Genomic DNA, 23,052 nt, shown 5'->3' with positions numbered 1-23,052 from the left:
TTCTTACTCCTCCACGATCTCATCCATCATCTTCCAAATGATCACTCCATCCCGCCCCATGTGTTTGGGCGCAACCTATGGTCCTCATATGCTCCCGTTTATTTTTTAGGATAAACAAGAAACTTACCTGGCTTCTAGTCTACCTAGCTACAATGCAAAAGGAACTGATTTGATTGTACAATATGAGGAATGTGAGGAGGTTCTACAGCGGAAAATTATTTGGTCCATTTTTTGCCCGCTCCATTTCTCAAAGTGCTTCCTTTACATAAAAAAAAAAAAAATTTCCCCAAGTGCTTCTAATAAAGGGGGCGGGGGGTGAACCCACCTGGACAGTGTGGTCAAATAAGGGTAAAATGGTCATTTCCCCTCATTTGAGGAACTTGGGGAAACAAACCTGCCCGAGAAGTGGAGTAGATAATGATCCTTCTACAGCTAAGATTGAAATCTGTGTTTTTCATTTCCTCTTCTCCCCCCCCACCCTACCCTAATTTGAGGTTCACTCTTATCCCATTCTAGGAATTCAGAATGAGAACGTATAACAAACAACATTTTATCGCTGCAGAATGCATATTAGATCCGTAATACATTTTAAGAGTGAATATCAAACATAACTTTACTTTCAGGAGATTTAGATTACTTGTATTTGGAATTTCAATAGCTGAAAGAAATACAGTTTTCTGAAGTAAAATTTTTATAAATCATTATCTTGCATGATTATATAATTAAATTCAAAATATTTCAAATATAATTGATAAATTTTATTTTCCAATCAAATCACTTATAAAATAAAATTTACATCTAAAGATATAATTACTTAGTAGTTTGGAAATTCGGAATTTATACATGGATCTTTTTCCATTCTCATATGTTCTTTTGATAACTCGAAATTTATATAATTTCATTGGTCACCTTCATATTCAGTTTTTTAGCACTGTATACAAATACTCTCTAGTTCTGATAAACCAAGATATGAATCTCACATCAAATTTGAAGAAGAAAATAGCAGCTAAGGTGTCACCAGACTCACCACAAGTTCCACCTTCATATGCCATGTAGTGCCAGTCAATTCCCCAAATTTCACTTTCCTGTAGAATAGTTTTTGCCGCACAAAACTACAATAAGCTAAGTACTGAGAGTTAACACTCAACAAAAATCTTTTTCTCCTTCGCTAATATAAACAGTTTTTGCTGCGCTTTACGGAAACATTTGAAGCAAGAACCATTATCCAAAGTCCAAACCCTTGATAAATCAAGGTGTGGTCACACTTGCAAGTGGAGGAAAGGCAAAAGGCAAACTTTTCATTCACTAGAATTTTTTTTTCTTTCTGTTCTAAACTGTACAATTGTTACTTGGCACGATGACTGCTTAAAGAACACAAATAAAAGAATATTGAAAGGAAGCAGAAGGGGTGGGGGGGTGGGGGGAGGTGCGTGTGGGATACCTGACTCATTACAAAAAAAAACCCAGAGGAAATGAATGAAATGAATGTAAACCTAAAAGGAAAATAAAAACAGAAGAACCTCAAGATGCATATCTTACAGGGAAAGGAGACAAGGTTGTTGCTGCATGCATGGCCTTCAGCAATGCGACAAATTTGAGAAGGGTCTCTTCAGAGAACCATTTGAGTTTCCAGGTGAATGAACCTATCGCCATCTTATCCCTCTTAATAATGGCAGACTGCTTTTCCTTATCAAGATCAGCCGAACAGGAACTTCCGGGTGAAACAGAATCAAGAGTTAATGTGATGCACCGACTTTCCCGGGGTTCAATGACCTGAAAAAGAAGTTTAGGATAGATGAGATACAAGGAAAATTCGAGCATCAGATGGATTCTCATGACTAGTTCAAGTGCCACAAGCCATAAAAGTGAGCAATAGAAGATACAATTATTGATGTGAAAAAGGTCATTGGTTGAGGTACAGCCTGAAGCCTTTCTGGCTCTCTTGACCATTCTTCCACATGGACTCCGACTATTGGGCTGATGAGGAATCATCTGGACAGGCTACGTGTCAAATTTGGTCATGTACTTGAAAAGAATAGACTTTTTTCAATTTTAAAGGCATTCCAACATGTGAAAATGTCAGATAGAACCGAAAATTAACTCACGACTACAAAATGACAAGGACAACAAGTTTGGAGCACCACATAGTGCCATGTTGTAGATAAGAGAGGCAGCCTGATGTCTGCTCCCTTATAAATAAAGAGACAGAAGCATATTACGAGAGTCCATCTAGCTGCCAACCCCCTAGGTCAATCAGATTATTGAATCAACCAAGATGTACAAGAAGCAATGCAACCTGAATTGGTTCCACGGAACTTTTCTCTATAGTTCCATCATACAGAGAAACATTAATGGGGGCCATCTCAAATCTAAAGGTGACTTTATTTTTTTGTTTGAAACTCGAAAATATTAAACCATCATCCAGATGTTCTTTTGTCATAATCGATGGAAATTCCTACCTATTGACGTGGACCAGAACCTCTATAGCTGCACCATGGTAATCCACACCTGATCTTTATTGTCTTTCCTACTCTTTCCACACAACCATTATACATTTCATGAACAGTCACCAAACACATTTCAACCAACCTTTTAATCACTCAGAACCATGCCTGTAGTTTCAAGGAGGGACAGACTATATGGAGGATACTTCCTTTTGACTTATTCTGAACACATATGCTTATCATTTTAGAATCTGAATATTCACAAAGAAGGCTGTCCCTTTCTTTTTTGGGTAATGAGATGGGCTGTACTTACTGTTCATCATTAGTAAGACTCTGGATACTGAAAGCTCTCACAACCACAACTGATTGAAGCTCAATCCTTCAGGATAATTGATTATTTCATAGATGATGACCTTTTTGTGTATGAATATATTGCAGGAATTATTTACATCCCATAGTCTGAAAACAGCCTCCCTGCAAAAGCAGTTTTAAGGATGCATACATTATGACCCTCCCCAGACCCGGCAGTGGCGGGAGCCTCGTGCCCTGGGTACACCCTTTTTTTTCCTGGGAATGTTAGTCCCAATTTTGTTTACTTTTGCCTTCATATACCTACTGAAATAAAAAGAATAGTCATTAATTAACTTAACTGTTTCTTGATGGCTTGACTCTCCACCATTCTGCCCTAAACTATTGCTGGATTTATGTCATATTAAATTTTTTTTTCACCATATACAACCAGTAAGCACCACTCTTTTCACACACTCAAGCAACTGAAATTTAATTATATGGAGATAATCCACAAGTTCCCCACCCTAGGAGAACAGAAAGCTGAAATAAGAGAAAAAAAAAATGGGAGAGGGTTCCCTAAACAAGCAGTACAGCGGAGTGAACCAATGAAGGGCGGCAAAATGGTAACCTACATTGAAGGGAAACAAGGTCATTTCATGTGAGGAGAAGAGAGATAGACAGAGATGCTAGTGTACTCTACCCCAGTGGCTCAGAGAACCTTTTTCTTAGAAAAATAAACTGCTTGGGATTCTCTTGTTCATCAGCATTAAGTAATTGCGCTCTGTGTAATTCCATTCCTCAGTTTTACTGCCATGGTGACAGACTAAAAAATTTACAATATAATCTAGTGATACAAATACAAGCTATTACATTTTATATAATCTCATTAGATGAAACTGAATATGTAAATAAATAAATAAGAAACCAGCTTAAAATTTTATTCAGAGCATGAAATAACCACTCTTGAAAAACAGGAATAGATTGGTATAGCAAAGCCAAAAGATGACAGCAACATGAGGGAATCTCAATCAAACTTGTTCCAATTCTTCATGCAGCTGTTATGCTAGAAAGCAGCACGATTGCACAAGAAGCAGACAGGTATATGCTGACTAAAAATTTTATTCAGAGCATTATGGTGACTAAAAGTAAATAAGATTCCTGTTTTGCTAGAAGGCAGAATTATGGTGACTAAAAAATTTACAATATAGTGGTACAAATACAAGCTATTACATTCTATATAATCTCATTAGATGAAACTGAATATATAAATAAATAAATAAGAAACCAACTTAAAATTTTATTCAGAGCATGAAATAACCACTCTTGAAAAACAGGAATAAATTGGTATAGCAAAGCCAAAAGATGACAGCAACATGAGTAATCTTAATCAAACTTGTTCCAATTATTCATGCAGCTGTTATGCTAGAAGGCAGCATGATTGCACAAGAAGCAGACAGGTACTAAAATGATATCCGATACAATCTGTTTGTGTGCTTCCGGTAAATAGGACAAAATCATCCAAAATTATTATAGATTCCACATGTAGACAAAGAATCTTTTTAAAAAGCAAAAGTAACCCAGGATTACCATCTCAGATATGTCACCGATGGAGCAGCACAAATCAAGCGTTAGATATGAGGAGCATGACACATCATCCATGGAAAGAGAGCTGAACTGCATAAGGTCTTCAATGCACACAAGCACATAGCCTTCAACTATAAACAGGGATCTTGAAAGCCACGATTCCTCTGTCCAATTGTGACTTAACTATCAACAACCATGCATAAAAACTAACATTTTCTGAAAGAAACCAAAGTATACCATTATAGAAGAGTCAAAAGCAACATCACTTAGTGTTAATCAATAACCGGGAAATAAAAAATGCCTTAAACAAACAACCATGTCCAAGAAAAAGCTTCCCAAAAATTGATGTCCATATATAAGTGTGTAGGTAACCATCCAGAGGGGGATTATGTGGGTGAAGATCTGCATGGATTCTGGACTTGTTTCCTGAGGCTTTTTTCCCAGTGGTCATGGCTGTTTCTTTGTGGCAAGGGCGTGTGGATATGGGGTGATGCAGATAAATCACACAAATGGGCTTATTTTATTAGAAATAAGCTCTGTGTTGGGTAATATATCTGTTGGGCCTTTGGTCCAATGGGTTTTCTTTGTAATAGGCCACTTTAATGAGAGCCTAAATTATGGGTAGGATGTAGGAATACTCATGGAGTAACTTCCTGGGTATGTTGCTCAGGTGGAAGAAATAAAGAAAGTTTGTAGGGTGCACAAAGCCATTTAGGGCTGAAATAGTCCCCAAGAGTGTGGTTTGATAAATTTAGCAACGTTGTTGCTGCATGTGGTTTTCTCAGTGTTACTCAGATCACTCAGTTTTTATTCGACGTTAGGACTCTAAAGTTATTGTACTGGTCATTTATGTTGCTAACATCATTGTTTCTAGTAATGACATATCTGGAATTGCACAAGTTAAGACTTACTTACAGCAGCATTTTCAAATGAAAGACTTGGGCGCTCTCCGCTACTTTCTTGGAATTGAAGTCATTCATGGTAAGAAAGGACTCAGTTTGTCTCAACGGAAGTATGTTCTTGATCTCCCGAGTGAGATAAGGATGTTAGGTTGTAAGTCTATACATACCCCTATGGACCCTCATATCACATTTGGAACTTCTGATGACAAGGAGTTTGAAGATAAACATCAATATAGGAGACTAGTCAATAAGCTTATATATCTTACCGTTACCCGGCCTGATATCTCCTTTGTTGTTGGTGTGATTAATCAGTTCATGAAAACACCTTATGCAAGTTCATTGGGAGGCAATCTGTCGTATATTAAGATAGATCTAGGGAAAGGCCTTATTTATCGTCGTCATGGTCACACTAGTACTGTTGGTTATCCTAATGCTGATTGGGCTGGGTTGATGATCAATGATCTACTACAGGCTATATTGTACCTTCTTTGGCGGATATCTGGTTACAAGGAGGAGTAAGAAACAAACTACTGTGACTTGTTCGAGTACTGAAGCGGAGTATCGAGCTATGGCTGACACTGCCACTGAGTTGATGCGGCTTCGGTCCTTTGTTCAGGTCCTCAAGAGCTTGGTTATTCAACCAACAAGCCGATGGCGATGTTTTGCGATAACCAAGTGGCCATTTACATTGCTAATAATCTAATTTTTCATGAGAGGAGGAAGCATATTGAAGTAGATTGTCATTTTGTTCAGAACACAGTGATGAAGAAGTTGATCTCCACTCCGTTTGTCAACTCTCATAGTCAGCTTACGAATTTGTTTACTAAAGCCTTGTTTTGGAACGTATTTCTACAAAGGTGTTCCAAGCTGGGCATGGGTGATGTCTATGCTCCAACTTGAGGGGAAGTGTTAAGTGTAGTCTTGGATCTATGGGTCAATGTGTTCTATTGCTCTATTGTTAGTCTTAGTTTTTTTTTTTTTTTGGGGCAGTAATTGTTACTAGTCTTAGTTAGTAAGTAGTTAGTGAGGGGTATTTGAGTACTAGATGACTCAGTTAATTTAAGTCTCGGTTGTTAAGTCTTTTAGTTAATATAAATACATGATTTAGCCCATGGTTTGAGTAATTTGTTCACAACTCAACCGTGGGCAGAGTTCTATTACTTCCTTCTCTCTCTCGACTTCTCTTCCTCTTTCTTTTGCTATTCTCCATTGTTGCTGGTTGTTAATGCTTTAACATTGTTACAATCTTCACTTATTCGGTCTGAGTTTCAAGTTAATTACCGAACTTCCGCTTTGTCCTTGATTTGAGTTATTTACCATGCTTGTGGACCCACAGCAATCCAACTTTAAGGGTTTCAGAACCCAGGGTTACATCAGGAGTCTTAGTATAATGAATTAAATAAAGACTTTGAAACATTGTATAAGTAGAGGCCTGGAAATTGAAACTAGTGGTGACTATTTTAGATATTTGGAATTGAAGACACAGTTGGTTTGAACTTATGGGGTAGCTGGGCCACAGTTAGGTCAATAATTAACTTCATTATTGCTTTTTTGGCTGTTGACACTGTTATTGCTATACAATGCTGCTTTTTCTTAATTCTCTCTCCTTGATTACTACATTCTCTCTATTCTAATGTATCCTCATCTAAATGAAAACTTATAATATAGTCAGTTGAAGCAAAAGAAGCAACCATCTCAAGTACCAATGTAACATGTCAAGATAAGTTCAGTAACAACTATGATAGCCATTCCAGCATTGTATGTTAATTAGAATCCGCCATAAACATTTCTGGGCTAACACAAGGCTAAAGTGTATAAAAACAATCATAATACCAGGAAAGTTGAAAGATGGTTGTCAAAGTTCGGCAGTGAGACTCAATTTTGATCACTTGGAATGCATCAAGAAGCTTATATATAAAAGTAATTCACTACCCCATGATAAAATGGAGTAAAAATGAACAATGTGAACCAAATGTACCTTTACTATTGCTGTGCCAAAAAAGCAACATTGAGTACAAGAACATGCTCATCGTTTGACCAGTACAGACATGTTTCTCAAACAATTCGACTTGAATCTGCTCCAGACTGTTATTTCAATTCAAGGTCCCAGTCCAGTCCCAACAAACAAATCAGTATCACAAATAAATGTGTTTGTCTTCATTTTAGTTTTAAATATAGCTAGAATCAGTAATCATTTTGCTTTGAATACCAAAGGTTTGAAGCTGAAATAGTATAGGAGAAGTTACCTCTTTAGTAAACATTTATTACTTGTTGCAGACATATCACAAACTTGCAAGAGACATAACAATTCTCTTGATTTATCAATGCTCCTTGTTATGAATATGTATGGTAAATCCATCTCAAAATGCACACTGAGAGAGAGAGAGAGAGAGAGATGAATACACGAGAATTAAACAATTTAATGACTTTTAGAAAAGATAACCTACATACTAACCTCAAAACATGTAGCCCAATACCGACCTCAACTTCTTTAACATCTTCAAGCCTATGACACCCCACAACTTTTGAGACAGTTTCTGTGAAATTAAAATCAAATTATACTATAATAGTCATTTAGCCAATCAATCTATGGAAGGTAGTCTCTAACTGGGCAGTAACTACCAAGTAATTAAAGTATGCCTCCCATGAGGAGCTTATACAAAACACAACTAACCTGACCCATTAGATGTGAAGTCCATAAGTAGCACATATAACTTGTTTTCACTGCTCAGTAATAAAACAAGCTCTCTGCATGAACAACAGAACACAAAACAATGAGAGAAATTCAGTAGAACACTTGGCAGTTTTTAATTGACTATGGCAAGACGCACAATCCTTTTTTGGTAACTGATGTCAGGAACACCTTTGTCTTAGGCAGTCAAACAGAAATCAACACGAGAACACTAAATAAGATTTTTTTGTCTAGATCAGTGAAAATGCAAGATATTAACTCCCATTGAATAAATTGAACAATCTATACTTATTTGTAGGGCTAAAAATAAGGCTCACGTTAATTGACTAATAAAAAAGCTTGGAAGTTTGGGGTAATGTGATGAAGAAGTTGATATTGGTTCAGTAAAGACCTCTGTAACAAGAAAACACCTATTTAGCATTGAGCAGGGAATGTCTGCACTCGGCACTTGTTAGGCCCTGAACCGAATTTTCACACAACCATAACCAAATACTCCATAACTGGCATGTTGAACTGATGGACTCACTCACCACCCACCCCTACAACAAGTGGATCCACCTATAAACCTAATCTTGTTTCAAACCTGTTAATAAGTCAAATTTTGTTTTAACCCACAGTTAAACTATCACCAACCAACCACTTCATCATTCTTATATTAATATGTATATTTTTACATCAATTGAAAAAGAAAAAAACACTAACATGTCTTCTGTTATAACTTGAAATAATTTTATCTAACCATGTCTTTTCATTGTGCCACAGGTAATCTTGTAATAAATTGCCAATTTGTTTAGTATATATATCAAATAATAAGCACATCTATTTAAGCTTAGGACCATCTGAACCAGCCTTGACCCAAGGGTTAATCCGTTGCCTGCCACCAACCTCAACAATGGATTGGTGAACCAAGTTTCAGAACAATGCCAGGAATTTCATGTATTTTATTTCTTAAATAAGAAAAAAATGTGTGCAGGAGAGGAGAGAGAGCTAACAGCAAGTGAAATGAAAAGGTAACAAAACTTTAGTTTCACTTGGGTGATTGCCTGCAGAAAGAACATATTAATTACATACAAAAGAGGACCTCTCCACATGTTGTGCTTATAGGGTTGCCGTGTAGACACCTCCACCAGGTAAAAATCAGGCATGGATGCAAATCCCTGTCCTCATTTTGTAAATATTATTGATCACTCCGCTTCCTTTCTCATTGGACTTCATCCTTACATGACCATTTTAGTAGACACTACAAATAGAAGTGAGGGTAGAAGGAACTATTCGACGAGAACTTACTGTGGTGCCTTGGCAAAGCAAACAGCCCAAATCTCTACTCAACTCTTAAATTTCATAAATAAACCCCATGGAGTATGGCATAAATGCAGAAGTACAAAGTAAAAGGGCGTACCGAGTGCATGAGGCTCCCGCCACTGCGGGGTCTAGGGAAGGTCATAATGTACGCAGCCTTACCCCCGCTTTGCGGAGAGGCTGTTTCCAGAGACTCGAACCCGTGACCACTAGGTCACAATGGAGCAACCTTACCGTTGCACCAAGGTCCACCCTCTAAATGCAGAATTACAAAGTAATCAACTTAATCAAGAGAATTACAGGATGAATGAAAAAAAAAGAATCATGTATAAACAACAAAAACAAAGAGGTAGGCATTTGGCATAACCAAAAAAGAGGCCCAACTAATCAACTAAAAACTATATGCTGGACATGGGTAATGCAGTTACAGTGCAACATAAGGGCCTATTTATATTACTTAGTTATGGGCTTTTGTTTTAAGTGTTTTCAATTGTAAAGAGCTCAATTATTAAAGCCCAAATTTTAGATAAACGAATTTAGTGTTTAAAGTTAGATTAGTAGTACGACCCAGTAGCTATTAGTCAGGAAGTTATTCTATTTATAATAGTAGCTGTCTTGTGATGTCCATCCTAGTCGCAGGATCAGTTTAGAAGTCTTTTATTATTTCTAAGTCTATTTCCTTTCCTTATTTTTATTTAAAGAGATGTAATGTCGCCCTCCCCCCAATTGCCCCCCCCCCAGTTTTGGATTGCTCTCTTTTCTTCCTTTCTTGTGATCCCCCATCTTCCATCTCTGTTTCTCCACCTGGGACTCATTGTGGCTAGCAAATTGCTTACTCTATTTTCTCTCATCCTCCTGTTGCAATGTTATTTCTCCCAATCTGTGGCTGTTGCAGTGCTGAAACAGATCTGATCTACATCACAATAGTTACTCCACTCTATTGTGATCTGCATATGCATTCTATTATCAGGTTAGCTTCAAATCTGATTTTTGTTAGTTTCTCATTTATTTCTGTGTTCTGTTATAAACAGTAGTACAGATCAGACTTCTCCATTAGAAAGCTTCATACCTCTTATTCTGAATTGCTGGGTTTAGATCTAAACTTCAGAACTCTGCTAAGCCTTTACAAAGCCATCACACCTATATCCTGTACCTGTCTTGCAGTTGGGATTTACACACTCCTAATTGGGGTTTGTGGAATGAGACTGCATCAATTTGGTATCAGAGCCTATCCTACCTGGCCATGGATATCTATGTTTTCCAAACTAGAGTTCGTTTGCCCAATGAAAATACTTTTTCTCTATTCAGAGTTAACGGGCTTAGTGAAAGTCTACTTTCTCAATCGGTGGTAGATATGTTATCTAAAACTAGTGAAATCATCATTAATCTGATTATGACATTCTTCTTGAGTCATCTATTTACTCTTATTTCTATGGGGCACAATGTCACGTGTTTCCTTCTTCTAAACATGCCATTGAAGTGGATTAGTCGTGGATTGAAGCACAACAAGGTATTCTCGACACTAAAGCAAATTTATGTGCATTAAAGCCCTCTCATCTACAACAAACTATTGTGTTGAAAGGCTGCAACATTATAGCTCTTTAAAGCCAATCGAAGCAACATCAACAGTGCAACCATAAAAGCAGTTGAAAGAGGTCAAACAAGATGAAAAACTTGTTCTTTCTACTAATCTTACTGAGGAAGTTGGTCCTTTCGAGCAGAAAATTAGCTTTGCCCTATCATTAACTACGCATTCTATTCCTAAAACGCATCATGAGGCTTTGTCTCATCCTGGAAAGAGGCTATAGAAGCGGAAATGGATGCCTTGATTTCTCAACAGAGATGGACTGTTGTGGATTTACCTCCAGGTAAAGATATTGTGCAGTTAAATATATTGCTAATTCACCCCCAAAAAAAAAAGATATTGTGAAGTTTCGTTGGGTGTACACTATTAAATACAATCCGGATGGCTTTGTTGAACAGCTCAGAGCCCATTTGATTGCAAAGGGTTATACTCAGACCTACAGTGTGGATTACTTCGAGACCTTCTCTTCTATTGCTCGGCTTAATTCGGGTTGTGTTCATTTCCCTAACTGTGAATTTGGATTGGCCCCTAAAGCAGTTGGATATCAAAAATGCTTTCTTATATGATGATCTACACGAGGAGGTGTATATGGAGCAACATCCAGGGTATGTTGCTCAGGAGGGGAATGCTCATAGAGTTTGTAAATAACACAAGGCAATTTATGGCCTCAAACAGTCACCTAGAGCCTGGTTTACTAAGTTCAGTTTGATTATTACTTGGTGGAGTTTTTTCTATTTTTTATTTTTAATTATGATCATTTTGTGTTTGTTCGTCGCCGGAATTCTTGAGTGATTGTATTGGTTATGTCTTGGGAAAATTTCATCCCCCTCCGCTGTTTTTTGCCCCAATTACAACTTCCTCCCCTCTATTTTCAATTATTACACCCCTCCCCCTTTGATGGAAATCTATAACAAAAAGACCCAGGCGGTTAGTTTCCATCTGTTACGTCATGAAGTAAGGAGTAAGGAGTAACTCCCTTAATCCCCCAAAATACCCTTCTCTCTTCTTATTCTTCCTCCTGCAACCCCACCCCTACCCCTCTACACCTCTAAGTGACCAAACATTGCCGCCCTCACCATCGGTATCGCCCTTGTTGATGTCAGAGCGCCATCGCCTACCTGTTACCAGCACCTCTGAGTGATCAAACATTGCTGCCCTCACCACTAGTATCGCCCTTGCTGACGTCAGAGCGCCATCGTCTACCTGTTAGCAGCACCGCCATGAGCGTAAAGATTTCCCTGCTCATTCCATGACATCTACTTACCATAGTCGTTGAAAAATAAATTGTTGGTTGGGGTGCTTCTACTGATGTTCAGAAACCCTTCATTTAATAACCAACTGTGAATTTGGAATCTTCTTCCTCAAGTTTACAGTCCTTTAAAAAATGGATTACCCAAAGATTTGATCCCTAAATTTAATGGCTGGAGCATAAAGCAAAGATTCGGCCATCAACTTTGAGATGCCAAGCCTCACCTTCGATAGGCCCTTTTCTCTTTCTCCGGGAACCTCTCTTACCCTCTCCTCCGTGTTGTGGCAACAGTGATACCTGAACCCATTGCGAAGTTCTCTTTTTTTCGGAATCATTGCTATGATCCATCAGTCCATTATCAGCCCCTGTTTTAGGTCCATCAAGGGGCTTCTTTCAGCTACCCTTGTCTCACTGAAGCAGTATGAGTCTTCGAGGGTTTCTTAATCGCCCTCCCTGAAGAAGCTATTTTTGCCATACCCGAGCCTATGTTGGAGTACATCTCTCGCAAACTAGTGATTTGAACCAGTGATCAGCACAATGATCGGACGAGCGAGGCTCTCCTCCGTCGTCCTCTCAGCTCTGTAATTCATGGCCTAGAGTACCACGAGGTAAGACCTCGACTCTGTCTCACACTATCAGATCCCCTGCCCCGTTCAATTCCTCTTTTATTTTCAAAAATCCTAACCTCATACCTCGTCTTCTTCCTCTTGTTTGAAACCATGGGTGTAACGAGACTCTGATGAAAGCCGAAGCAATCTTTATATCTCTCCTGGGTTCGGTTGTCGTCTCTGAGGCAATTAATCGAGTTGAAGCTTCAATGTAAGTCTTGCCTTCTCCATTTGTCCCCATCGTCTCTATGCATGGATAAGATTTTGAAGTTTTGTCGTTTGATTCTTGAGGAGATGAGAGATTTCGGATATAGATTCGATCAATGCTTGGACCGGCATCTCAATGCCTAGAAGTTCTTCTTCGTTTGTTCAGTTACAAACTCACCATTTGCCTACCCCCTTTCTCATCAGTGTTTATAGTTCCACTCCCTCACCAACGATGGCTGCCGCAACTCCGACAGTATTCTTCTTTTTCCATTGGAGAAATCAAGAGAAAGGCAAAGAAAAGAAGGAAGATTTGGTGGAGGATCATCATTTTACTTTGGGGGAGAGATCTCGAAGGCTATAGATGAAATTTAGAGTTGCAGCATTTCTTTGTTTCCGCCGGAGTTCGCAGGAGATATGTCCTACCCCGCTCCTTAAAACCCGGGGAATGTGACTAGGATGCCTACCATCATCCTACTTAGCCTGCTAGGATCTCAGATGTAGTACCTTAACTATACACCCCACAATCAATCCATAATAAAATCTGAGCAACGGAAGTCTGGTGATACTTTATATATAAACAAGTTTATTCTCATATGTTATTCAACACAACATATTTACATACTATAACCCAAAAGTGTAAATATTACATCAAAAGTGTTAAAATAACAAAATAAGAACTGATGGCATAACGCCCTCAATCAGACAGCTCCATAAGCACAAATGTCGCAACCACAACCAGTATCATGCTCCTCGGACTCTTGAGTCCACTAGACGCCACTGTACTCGATCATGGCAGGAAAGGCATCTGCACTCACGGACTCGACAGTATCTACATCAACATCTAAAAAAGGCGCGCACGTGGTGTGAGCTTCACTAAACTCAATGAGAGGAGGGAAATATGCAAACAAACACAAATAGTCTATGATGCGGTGCATGAATCCATTTATTAATTAACCTAGACAGCAAAACTAAGTCTCAGGTTAACAGTGCTACAACAACACAATAGAATGTATCCCTGGTCCCAAAATGTGCCATCAGTCACCCAACAATACATGCCCTAGTTGCGTAAGGAATCTTGCCGGTCCTTGAATGCGCCATGAGTTTCCCAGCAAACCCTGATAACCCGCTTGTCCCAGAATTCCCATCGGTCACCCGACTCGGTCCGCCTCCGGCAATAATCACATCATACCGTATATTTGAGGTCGACGATCACAGTACCGCAAAACCATCGGCCACACCATCCTCCTGTTTCCTCAAACATACACATACACATACAATAAAGTATGGCGAATACGGTACTGGAGTCCATCATCAACAACACCGTAACCCATTTCCAACCCTAATGCAACAAATATCTCTATTACAACAGTTAGGGAATTCAAATACAGCTAGTATGGCGAATACAGTACCAGAAAGCCATTGGCCACACCGCAACCCATTTCCAAGCTGATCTATAATGTAGTACTGCAATGCAGCAATAAACATAGTATGGCAGTAACGATACTGGAATCCACCATCGGCCACACCGTATCTCATTTCTACACATCCACTTCACATTTCATATCAAATAGTTTTGAAGCATACATAGTTATAAACAATTCAAGAGGCATAAGTAAACATGTTATGTATGCTTCATACAATAGTTGATATGATAAAAAACACTCACAAAAGAATTCAGACCATCCCACTCACCTTGTCAATAGACTTGGTGATTTCAACTCAAATTGTACAATCCCAATAATACCCTGATAGGCCTCTCCAGAGTGATTATCTCTGACCTATAATAAGGTGTAACATGGTGTTAAAACATTGTTGAAGAATCCCCCAAAGATTCCCTAAACAGACTTGGGAATTGTACAGTAAGGTCATCGGACGATGATGAGCATCCGGACATTACCATCAGGACACACCTCCAGAGAGCTATTCTCTCAGTCACTGATCATCAGATGATGACTTCCAGATGATTGTGATCATCCAGACATGATCATTCGACCATGTCTACAGAGAGCTATTGTCTCAGCCGATAGTCATCGGATGATGACTTCCAGATGATGGTAATTATCCGAACATGATCATCTGGTCATGTCATAGGAAACTGAATTTTAGTTCGGTTCTAACCAGTATTCAACCAAGGCCAATTCGGCCCCGTTGGGATTCAAGAGGATTGTAACACCTCTCTATTGAGCCAAACAAACCTAATTTCTATCGGTTGGTTTCGGAGATACGGCCAATTCTACGGCCGAAACCCAAAAACCTATGTTTAGAAGTTATTCCATCATAGCATCAGTCTGGACTGACCTAAAACAGCAAGAATGAGTACCAATGGGTACAATTATAGAGACTCATTTTACAACCTTTGTACGGATCAAAACTGGAATTCAACAGGAGTCCAGCCATGACCTAGGTCAAGGAACCCAATGAAAGAAAGAAAAGGGGATAGAGGACAGCAGCCTACCTAGGGCTGAGCTTGGAAAGCAAGCCTTTGCAGGTCCAAGCTCCTCGTCCTTTCCTCCTCCTCCTCCTCCTTTCTTTCCTTCTTTCCTTCTTTCCTCTCCTTTTTCCAGTCCATGGTTTGTGAGTTGTGAGCTTTCAAGCTCCAACTTCTAGTTCTATATATAGGCAAAAACAACTAGGGTCAGTTTGCCTGGCCATTGGGTTTGACTAAAACCCATTAACTCCTCTGTTAGACCATGTGGGCCCACCAGCTTAACCTTATATTAGGCATGCAGGTGTTGGTGAATATCACAAGATGGTGGGACATACGAAGGAAGATCGAATCCTAGGCACGGGCCCCACAGACTAAAATTTCCCCTTTTTGGGTCCCGGATAGTGTCTAGATGATGGTGGTCATCCAGACATGCCCAAATCTGCTGTCTTTGACTGGTTTTTCTCCAGTTCTCCTATCATTATTGAAGGGGTCTGTACACAGTAACAAGACACCACTTCTACCATGCATCCATTAACCAAGTAACCAAGATTCAAATACTTACTACCAATTATCTGGGAGTTCATTCGAAAATCTCTGTCTGCTCCCTTTACACCATGAGCAAGCACATGGAGGACTGACAACATATTCACCCAATTTCTTGACCATTACAGCACACATGTCACCTGTGTCGACAGTTGCCGAAGCAGTACCTATTATAAAATTCAAATTAACCCTAGTTTTCGGCACGGATGTAACAAGATACCTTGGAGCTTGCTGGTTTTGCACAGTGTCCCCTCCCAACAAACGATTTTGGGTGTTTTAAGTTGAAAATGAAGAAAAGGGTAGCATTGTAATTCTATTTATGATGTTTTTCCAAACTATAACCAACACCAGACTAACACAGTCAGCCAGGGGGGTCCCGGTGTAATAATTGGAAATAGAGAGGAGGAAGTTGTAATTGGGGTAAAGTACAAAGGAGAAGGAAGAAATTTTCCCTTATGCATTTCGATGATATTATCATAGGGGTCCTTGGCTCTCTCTTCTCTCTCCTCTTCGTCCCTCCTCACAGTTCTGGATTGCTCTCTTTTCTTCTTCCCCTGTGATCCCCCATCTTTCATCTCTATTTCTCCACCTGGGGCTGTGACTAGCAGATTTCTTACTCTATTTCTTCCTTCATCCTGTCGCAAGGTTATTCTCCCAATATGTGGCTGCTGCAGTGCTGAAACAGATCTGATCTACATCATAGTAGTTACTCCACTCGAACCACTCTGTTGCAGATCTGCATATGCATTCTAGTATCAGATTAGCTTCAGATCTGATTTTTGTTAGTTCTGAGTTACTTCTGTGTTCTGTTATAAACCAGTAGTTCAGATCTGGCATATCCATTAGAAAGCTTCATAGGTACTATTCTGAGTTGCTGGGTTTAGATCTGAACTTCAAAATTATGTTAAGCCTTTGCATATCCATCACACCTATATCCTGGACCTGTCCTGCGGTTAGGATTCGCATACTCCTAATTGGGATTTGAACCAGACTGAAACGGTAAATAAGCTTTCTTCCTACAAAATGATAATTAGATTTACCAGATAAACTAAGTACCATCAAGCATCAGGGCTTTACCATAATGATTCTTCTCTCCTAAAAGGGCCAAGCAATACCTTCAGATTCCTCCCAATGGAACTCAAGATCAACTATTCTAGTACACATAATACGCAGTTTTTGGATTGAGCCTCCATTTCACAAATATAACATCTTTGCCGACATTCTATTTCAGGAACACTTTGTTCAAGTCATATCACAACCATAGTTGTCAAGGCGGCAAGGTGACCCAAGGCAGTAGAGGGGTGCCTAAGCGCTTAGGCGACCAAGGCACCCAAGTGTTATTTTTTATTCCCCCTCTTTTCTAAGATTATTTAGTATGGTACAAGGTATACCAAAAATCAACATTAAGCCACATCAAGTCATCAAAAATCGGCATTAAATCACATCAAGTCATACTGCAGAAAGTGCATCCTATGTCCTCCCCAAACAACCAGAGAAGGATGAAAGTTTACCTCTCCTGGTACCCTGATTCCAGTGCAAGTATACTGTCACAACGCATACATTGCAAACAGATCTCAGAAGCTCTTGAATCAGCAACATTCAAATGGAAATAGCTCTTTATGGTTTCGTCACTCTGAGAAAGATGAGAAGAGCATTCCATCCAGGAAATTGATTTACCAGAACCATCAACCAGTGAGATTTCTACGGAATTTATCAATGTCCTGTCCTTGTCTTCATGGGCCTTTTGGAAGTCACTCCTACCAAAAGTTTGTATCCTTGGTCCATTCTCCATGCCAATTTTACCTACTTCTGGAGTACCATTTAACTTCTGATATCGTATGTCTGAGTTTCCCACTGTATAATTCTCTTCCAATAACGGCACGATTCTCCTTTTTGGCTTCCGTTTAAATTTTCTCTTCTCCAAACAGTCTTCCTCTTGTTCCATGACATGATCAGTCTCATCACAATCTGCATCTGCCAAAGCATTGTTGGAGCAGTCTTGTTTTAGAAGTTTCCCAATGGTAGAAGCTTGATCAGCATGACATCCCAACGAATATCTGCCATTTTGTTTGATGTGTAGATTTTCATTTCTTCTGTCATAATAATTGTTGTTGGGGGAATGTACATGCAGGTGGTCTTCCATACTCCTATTCAAGGAATCTTCATTCAATATCTGATCATCATCACAAATATTATCTCCACTACAGCTGGTATCACTATCTGATGATGCCACAGAATAGGAATCAGCAGATAGCTGCATAAGTTCTTCCACTAAGGTGTGCCTGCGTTGCAGGATATCTTCTTGATAATGTGGAGGTGAACTGGGGCAACCAGATGAAGAATAGGACTCAATAATCTCACCAATGGCTGTCAATGGAGTACAGTCAACCTTCCTATCCATGCTACCTCCCTGGATGATTAATCTGTCAGGAAGAAGGGGATCCTTTTCCTTCACAGGCAGGGAATTCACCTCTTGATGATTATAACCCCTCAGCTGACCCTGTTTTGAATCCATTCTCCCAGTTCTTAAGACATGCTGACCTTCTTTGTGGTAAAAATCCTCAGAGGACTCTGAAGCTACTTCACCAACTGAATCAAAATATTGATAGCTATTTAAATCAATAGAAGTATCAGTGAACGAGTTGTCAGATTCCAACATGTTTGTGGTATGATCCACTGCTGATACCTGTACTGAGTTTGAGACACAGCCAAGATTCTTGTGGCTTTTCTTGTTTTTCATATAATTTTCTTTATCAATACTTGAGATCTCCCCTGTAAATTTGCTGCTGTCCACCATATTTTCGGTGCTATGATCCATCCACTGCTTAAACTCTTGTAGCCAAAGAGAAGAATTTTCTTTCTTCATGAATTCAATCCTATTTATTAAACCAACTATTTCAGTTTCAGTGTCAGACATGGCATTCTCTTCTCTGCTTCGGATCTCACTGTCACATGAGATTGACTCTTGGTCTGTAGATTCCAGAGAAACATGTCTCCCCTGTCCCTCATCCTCAATACAAGCAAGACGAGACAGCTTTTTCTGCCATAAAAAAGGTAAATTATTTTAGAATCACAGATTAATGTGTAATGTAAATGTGAAAATGAAAGAAGAACAATAAAATGTTCCATTTAGTTTTTTTCTCAAGAATCTTTAAGTTAGCATCAAAAGTCACCTACCTTTTTCATGTTGAAACTCCCTTCCTCATTAGCATCATATTTTGCTGGAGAATAAAAACCAAAAGCAGGAGGTCGTGTCTGTCTGCTTGCAATAACAATTTGCCTCTTCCAGAATTCTTTTGTTGTGATTTCCTTGTCATCTAATTTCAACTAAATCAAGCATTCACCAGAAACGGAGGAAATGTTATTTCAGCAGAGCCTTTAAAACAAAGATGCAACTAAGCAACCTAACCTGAGCATATTAAAGTACTTTTGCATGACCAAAAAAGGATGAATTGAGAACTTCATAAAAAACGGACGCTAATAACCAACACAGAACGCTTAAGAGATGTGCTAAAGGAAAATGTGTGATTTGTGATGCAAAACTTACAAAGAGAGAAAAACTAACACTTACTTTCTCTGGATGAGGAACAAAGCTGAAAACCTGTGGTCGATACCATGTGGCACAGCATATCGGATTTCCCTCCAACCATAGATTTTGAAGAGATGGAAGACTTGCTAGGATCTCTATCTCTGAAAAATTGGAAATAATATTGTACGAGAGATCAAGCCCTTCAATGGATTTCAAATTCTCAATCCCACGCAATGTGGTCAGAGCATTGTTCCTTAAAACAAGTTTAACAATTGAACATGAAATCTGCACAATTCAACAATTTTGTGTGAGGAATTCCAAGCCAAACCATAACTCAGAAATTAAAAGCATACAAAAGGAAAAAGTTGGGTGCACAATCCTTAACAGCTACCAGTTTGCATTTTTCCAGCTGGTGGTACAATATAAAATTAGCTCCCTAGACCCATGACTTGGTTAAATAAATGAAACTCAGTTAAGAATGTACAAAAAAGTTAACTTTGAAGTTCTTGTATAAGTCAATTTAGATGGTACACAGTGACTCTTAATGAAGAGGATGTTGATTCAATCTTTATTATGTGTAATGGGATTTTGACATCAAAAGAAAGATACAAATGGGCTGCTCCAGCGCACAAGCTAACCTTAAAGGGATCTTTGTATGCATTTTTGCGCTATGCCCTGAGCCCGTAGCTTATTTTATCATACAAATCCTAATAATCCTGTCGCATCTTAAAAGGTAAGCTACAACAAGAAAACTGCAAAGGATAACCGTTCTAAGTCTTTCTTATAAATAGATTTAATTTTTCTTTCACTTGTGCAGATAATTGATAGGTGTCCCGAGACATCCTACTGGTGAGGATTGCTTATTTTGTTTGAAGGACTGGGAAATGATTTTCTACAAGGTCCGAAGAGAGAGAGAGAGAGAGAGAGAGAGAGAGAGAGAGAGAGAGAGATCAGTGGACATGGGGAAGTTTTGAGAGGAGAAAATGGAAAGGTAAACCACAAACAATTTTGAGAAGGTTCAATTCAGTTGGGTTATCAGTGAAGAGCAACACGACTAGAAGAAGATGAAAAATGACCACTTTAAACAATGAAGGTGCTGGTCTGTATAAATTACGTGTACTTTCAAGGATAAGGCAGCCATTTTTCGTTGAATACTTGTCAACATTCTGAGATAAAGTCTATAATGATGTACAATTCAAGCTAATCCTACACACTAGTTCATATTGTCCACAATCCGCGGACAAGACAAGATGGCAAAATGTCAATCTTCCAGTCACGCAATAAATTTATTATTGACCACCCTCTGAAACTGCAGACTTAAACAACAGAATTTATTTTAAGAAAAAAAAAAAAGTAGAGAGAGGAAAGTTATGCATTGTCTGAAAACTAGAGTAATGAAACCACGGCCAACAAAGGGAAGTACCAATAATCAATCCTACCTCAGCAAATGATGCAATTGTCCGAAGTTGATTGAAACCAAGATCCAGGTATCTCAATTTGGAACACTTCCGTAGATTATCAACTTTTGCAAATCTATTTCGACTTAGATCAAGAGTTTCAACCACAGGGAGCAGCTGCAGAGACTCGTCCATGAGAAGTAAGTCGTTGCAAGCACATGAAACGAATGTTAGCCGATTCCATACTGGGGACTCTTTTATATCCGCAATTCTACTGGCAAATACATGCCGAAGAGCATCCTGAATTATTCACATAAGAGAACACATATTGTCAGAAATTGCAGAGAGTATCCACATGTAATGCAAACGGGAAAAATTTGTGAAGCATATATAAAAACATCTCAATAAGAGAAGTTTCCGTTACCATAATAAGACTCTCACCAAGAAAAATAAGAACTAAAATAAATAACAAATTCCCAACAGAAGAAAGAGTGAAAGAGAGAGAGAGAGAGAGAGATTGAGAAAACGAAAAACCTACAGTAGAATTGTGACAGATGATCTTCTCCAAAGTATGTCTCAATTCCAGAAGTCCCCTTGCAGCCGAAGTCGAAAGATCACATCCGCGGAGCTCCAAAACCTTAAGCCGTCCGAACGGCAACAGCGAAAGCGGTGTCGGATCTCTAGTAGGTGGCGGGAGTACCGACACAACCTTCAGAGACGTCAGAAGCCGTAGAATTCTCCTCAGTTGCTCAAGCGCCCGGTGATCCCCGAGATCAGAAATGTAAGCACGGAGGTAATCCACAGGAGCACCAACCAGAAGACCTTCAAGCTCTTCTAATGCTTCAAGCCTCGATTGAACATAGTGAAGTCCAACTGGATTTAGCTTCAAAACTAAGGTTCCTTCAAGTAACGGACCAGCTTGTTTCTCCACAAACTTCACCAGGTACTCCAGGTATCGATCTCCTGTCACAATAGCCATTTCTGGCGAACCTTACAAGGTTCAAATTCAAATTAAAGGAACATCCATAACTGCGACAACAAAGGACTCGAGAAATCTGATGCTCCAAAACAGAGCAGAATCGAGAATAAAGTTCAGAAACAACTTGGAGACGAAACTAACTACAAATTCACAGAGAACGGCGCTTCACTGGAGATCCGCAAATGAGAAATTAGGATTTCTAATAGAACATGCGGTGAGAGAGAGAGAAAGAGGTCTGAGGCTTCTAAATTAGGGTTATCTGCGTAGCAAAATGGATAGAAATAGGAGAATACAATTCGGAAAGACGGTTAGAGAAACTTCCCTCTTAGTGGGAACGGAGGTTTTGGAGGAATTAATGAGGTAGAAGACGAAGACACCTCCATTGCAGTCCGAAACCCAATACAGAATCACAGATGAGAGAACCGAAGAGAGAGGAGAGAGGAGAGAGGAGAGAGGATCGTCGATAAGAAGCGCGAGTTAATCAATGAATCGGTTCTCTAATCATTGGTTTAACCTTTACGCGTTTCCTTTCTTAGAATTATTTTGAATGAAAAGAAGATCATGATGTGGTGGAGGAATAATTATGTTTTCCACGTGGCAGACTTGTAGAGCTCAAGACGATACTGATGTCTGACGTGTGTTGTCGTAAGCTTTCGATGAAAAAGTTAATTCTCCTGATATATTGCCATGCGTCCTTATCTCTACCTTCGAAATCAGTAGCATGAGATTAAAAGATACTGATCTGACGGTGTTGGTTAGAGATATATAATCTTTGACGTAGATGTATCAAAGATTTCAGAATAGCACTTTTGGATCAGGTTCTACAGTTTTTGTCGTAGACCTTGGCCTATATTATCACAGACTCTTTTGTCAGTTTGTGGAAGAACCCATAAGACTCGGTCGAGAGACTCGGGACGAGTCGAATCTAATTTCCAAATAGAGAATGAAACCTATGATTTTGTTTTAAAGCTTGAAGATTTGAATAGTGGGCCCCACGGTCTTATTGTGAACTCTGATTAAACGCGCGAAGCTTTGATCTCATCCTACATCAGATTGATGTAATTAAGTTGCACACGTTTCGTTTTCGTCCGTTTATTAAGGCTTAAGAACGACTTATGCGTTAATTGTGCAATATATACGCTTTGTTTAATTGACCAGCACATGACACGTGCTAAAGCAGCAACTGTTTATAAATACGGAGGAAGTCTTATTTTAAAAAAAAAACTTAGTCATGATTTGGTATGATTTCAATTTCAATTTCATGGGATGATTTTTAATATTGAAAATTGTTTGATTTGGTTTGTGCACCTTATTT

General features: G+C 39.0%; 1 protein-coding gene across 4 annotated transcripts; it reads right to left on the bottom strand.

Annotated features, from left to right (window-relative positions):
- Positions 1-1,274: 1,274 nt before the first annotated feature.
- Positions 1,275-21,900, bottom strand: LOC122645478. Of its 4 annotated transcripts, none has more exons than XM_043838789.1 (11): positions 21,297-21,895; positions 20,801-21,058; positions 19,404-19,646; positions 19,010-19,159; positions 17,344-18,872; positions 7,896-7,969; positions 7,677-7,743; positions 7,468-7,593; positions 7,200-7,306; positions 4,323-4,483; positions 1,275-1,773 (listed from the first exon to the last, which is right to left on the bottom strand). In XM_043838789.1, exons 1-11 carry the CDS (start codon positions 21,735-21,737, stop codon positions 1,522-1,524), a joined length of 3,408 nt encoding a protein of 1,135 aa, XP_043694724.1. In that variant the 5' UTR covers positions 21,738-21,895; the 3' UTR covers positions 1,275-1,521. The 4 variants fall into 4 exon arrangements, 3 of the variants coding, with proteins under 3 accessions (XP_043694724.1, XP_043694723.1, XP_043694725.1); XM_043838788.1 differs by having other exon boundaries at positions 7,677-7,758; positions 21,297-21,894; XM_043838790.1 differs by lacking the exon at positions 4,323-4,483 and having other exon boundaries at positions 1,688-1,773; positions 7,677-7,758; positions 21,297-21,898.
- Positions 21,901-23,052: the final 1,152 nt, after the last annotated feature.

This window comes from Telopea speciosissima, chromosome 11 (assembly GCF_018873765.1).
Source record: "Telopea speciosissima isolate NSW1024214 ecotype Mountain lineage chromosome 11, Tspe_v1, whole genome shotgun sequence".
NCBI classification, from domain to species: domain Eukaryota; kingdom Viridiplantae; phylum Streptophyta; class Magnoliopsida; order Proteales; family Proteaceae; genus Telopea; species Telopea speciosissima.
The sequence above is the reverse complement of the archived record's forward strand: the minus strand, read 5'-3'. Positions and strand labels throughout refer to the sequence as shown.

Bases quoted from the DNA above. Each gene is read 5' to 3' on its own strand.
- LOC122645478 (XM_043838788.1), bottom strand. From the start codon at position 21,737: ATGGCTATTGTGACAGGAGATCGATACCTGGAGTACCTGGTGAAGTTT. The intron at 7,970-17,343 runs GTAAACTTTCAT...TTGTTCATGCAG, and splicing joins GAATCAGGGTACCAGGAGAG to AGAGCTTGTTTTATTACTGA. The intron at 7,307-7,467 runs GTAACTTCTCCT...TTGAAATAACAG, and splicing joins AATAAATGTTTACTAAAGAG to TCTGGAGCAGATTCAAGTCG.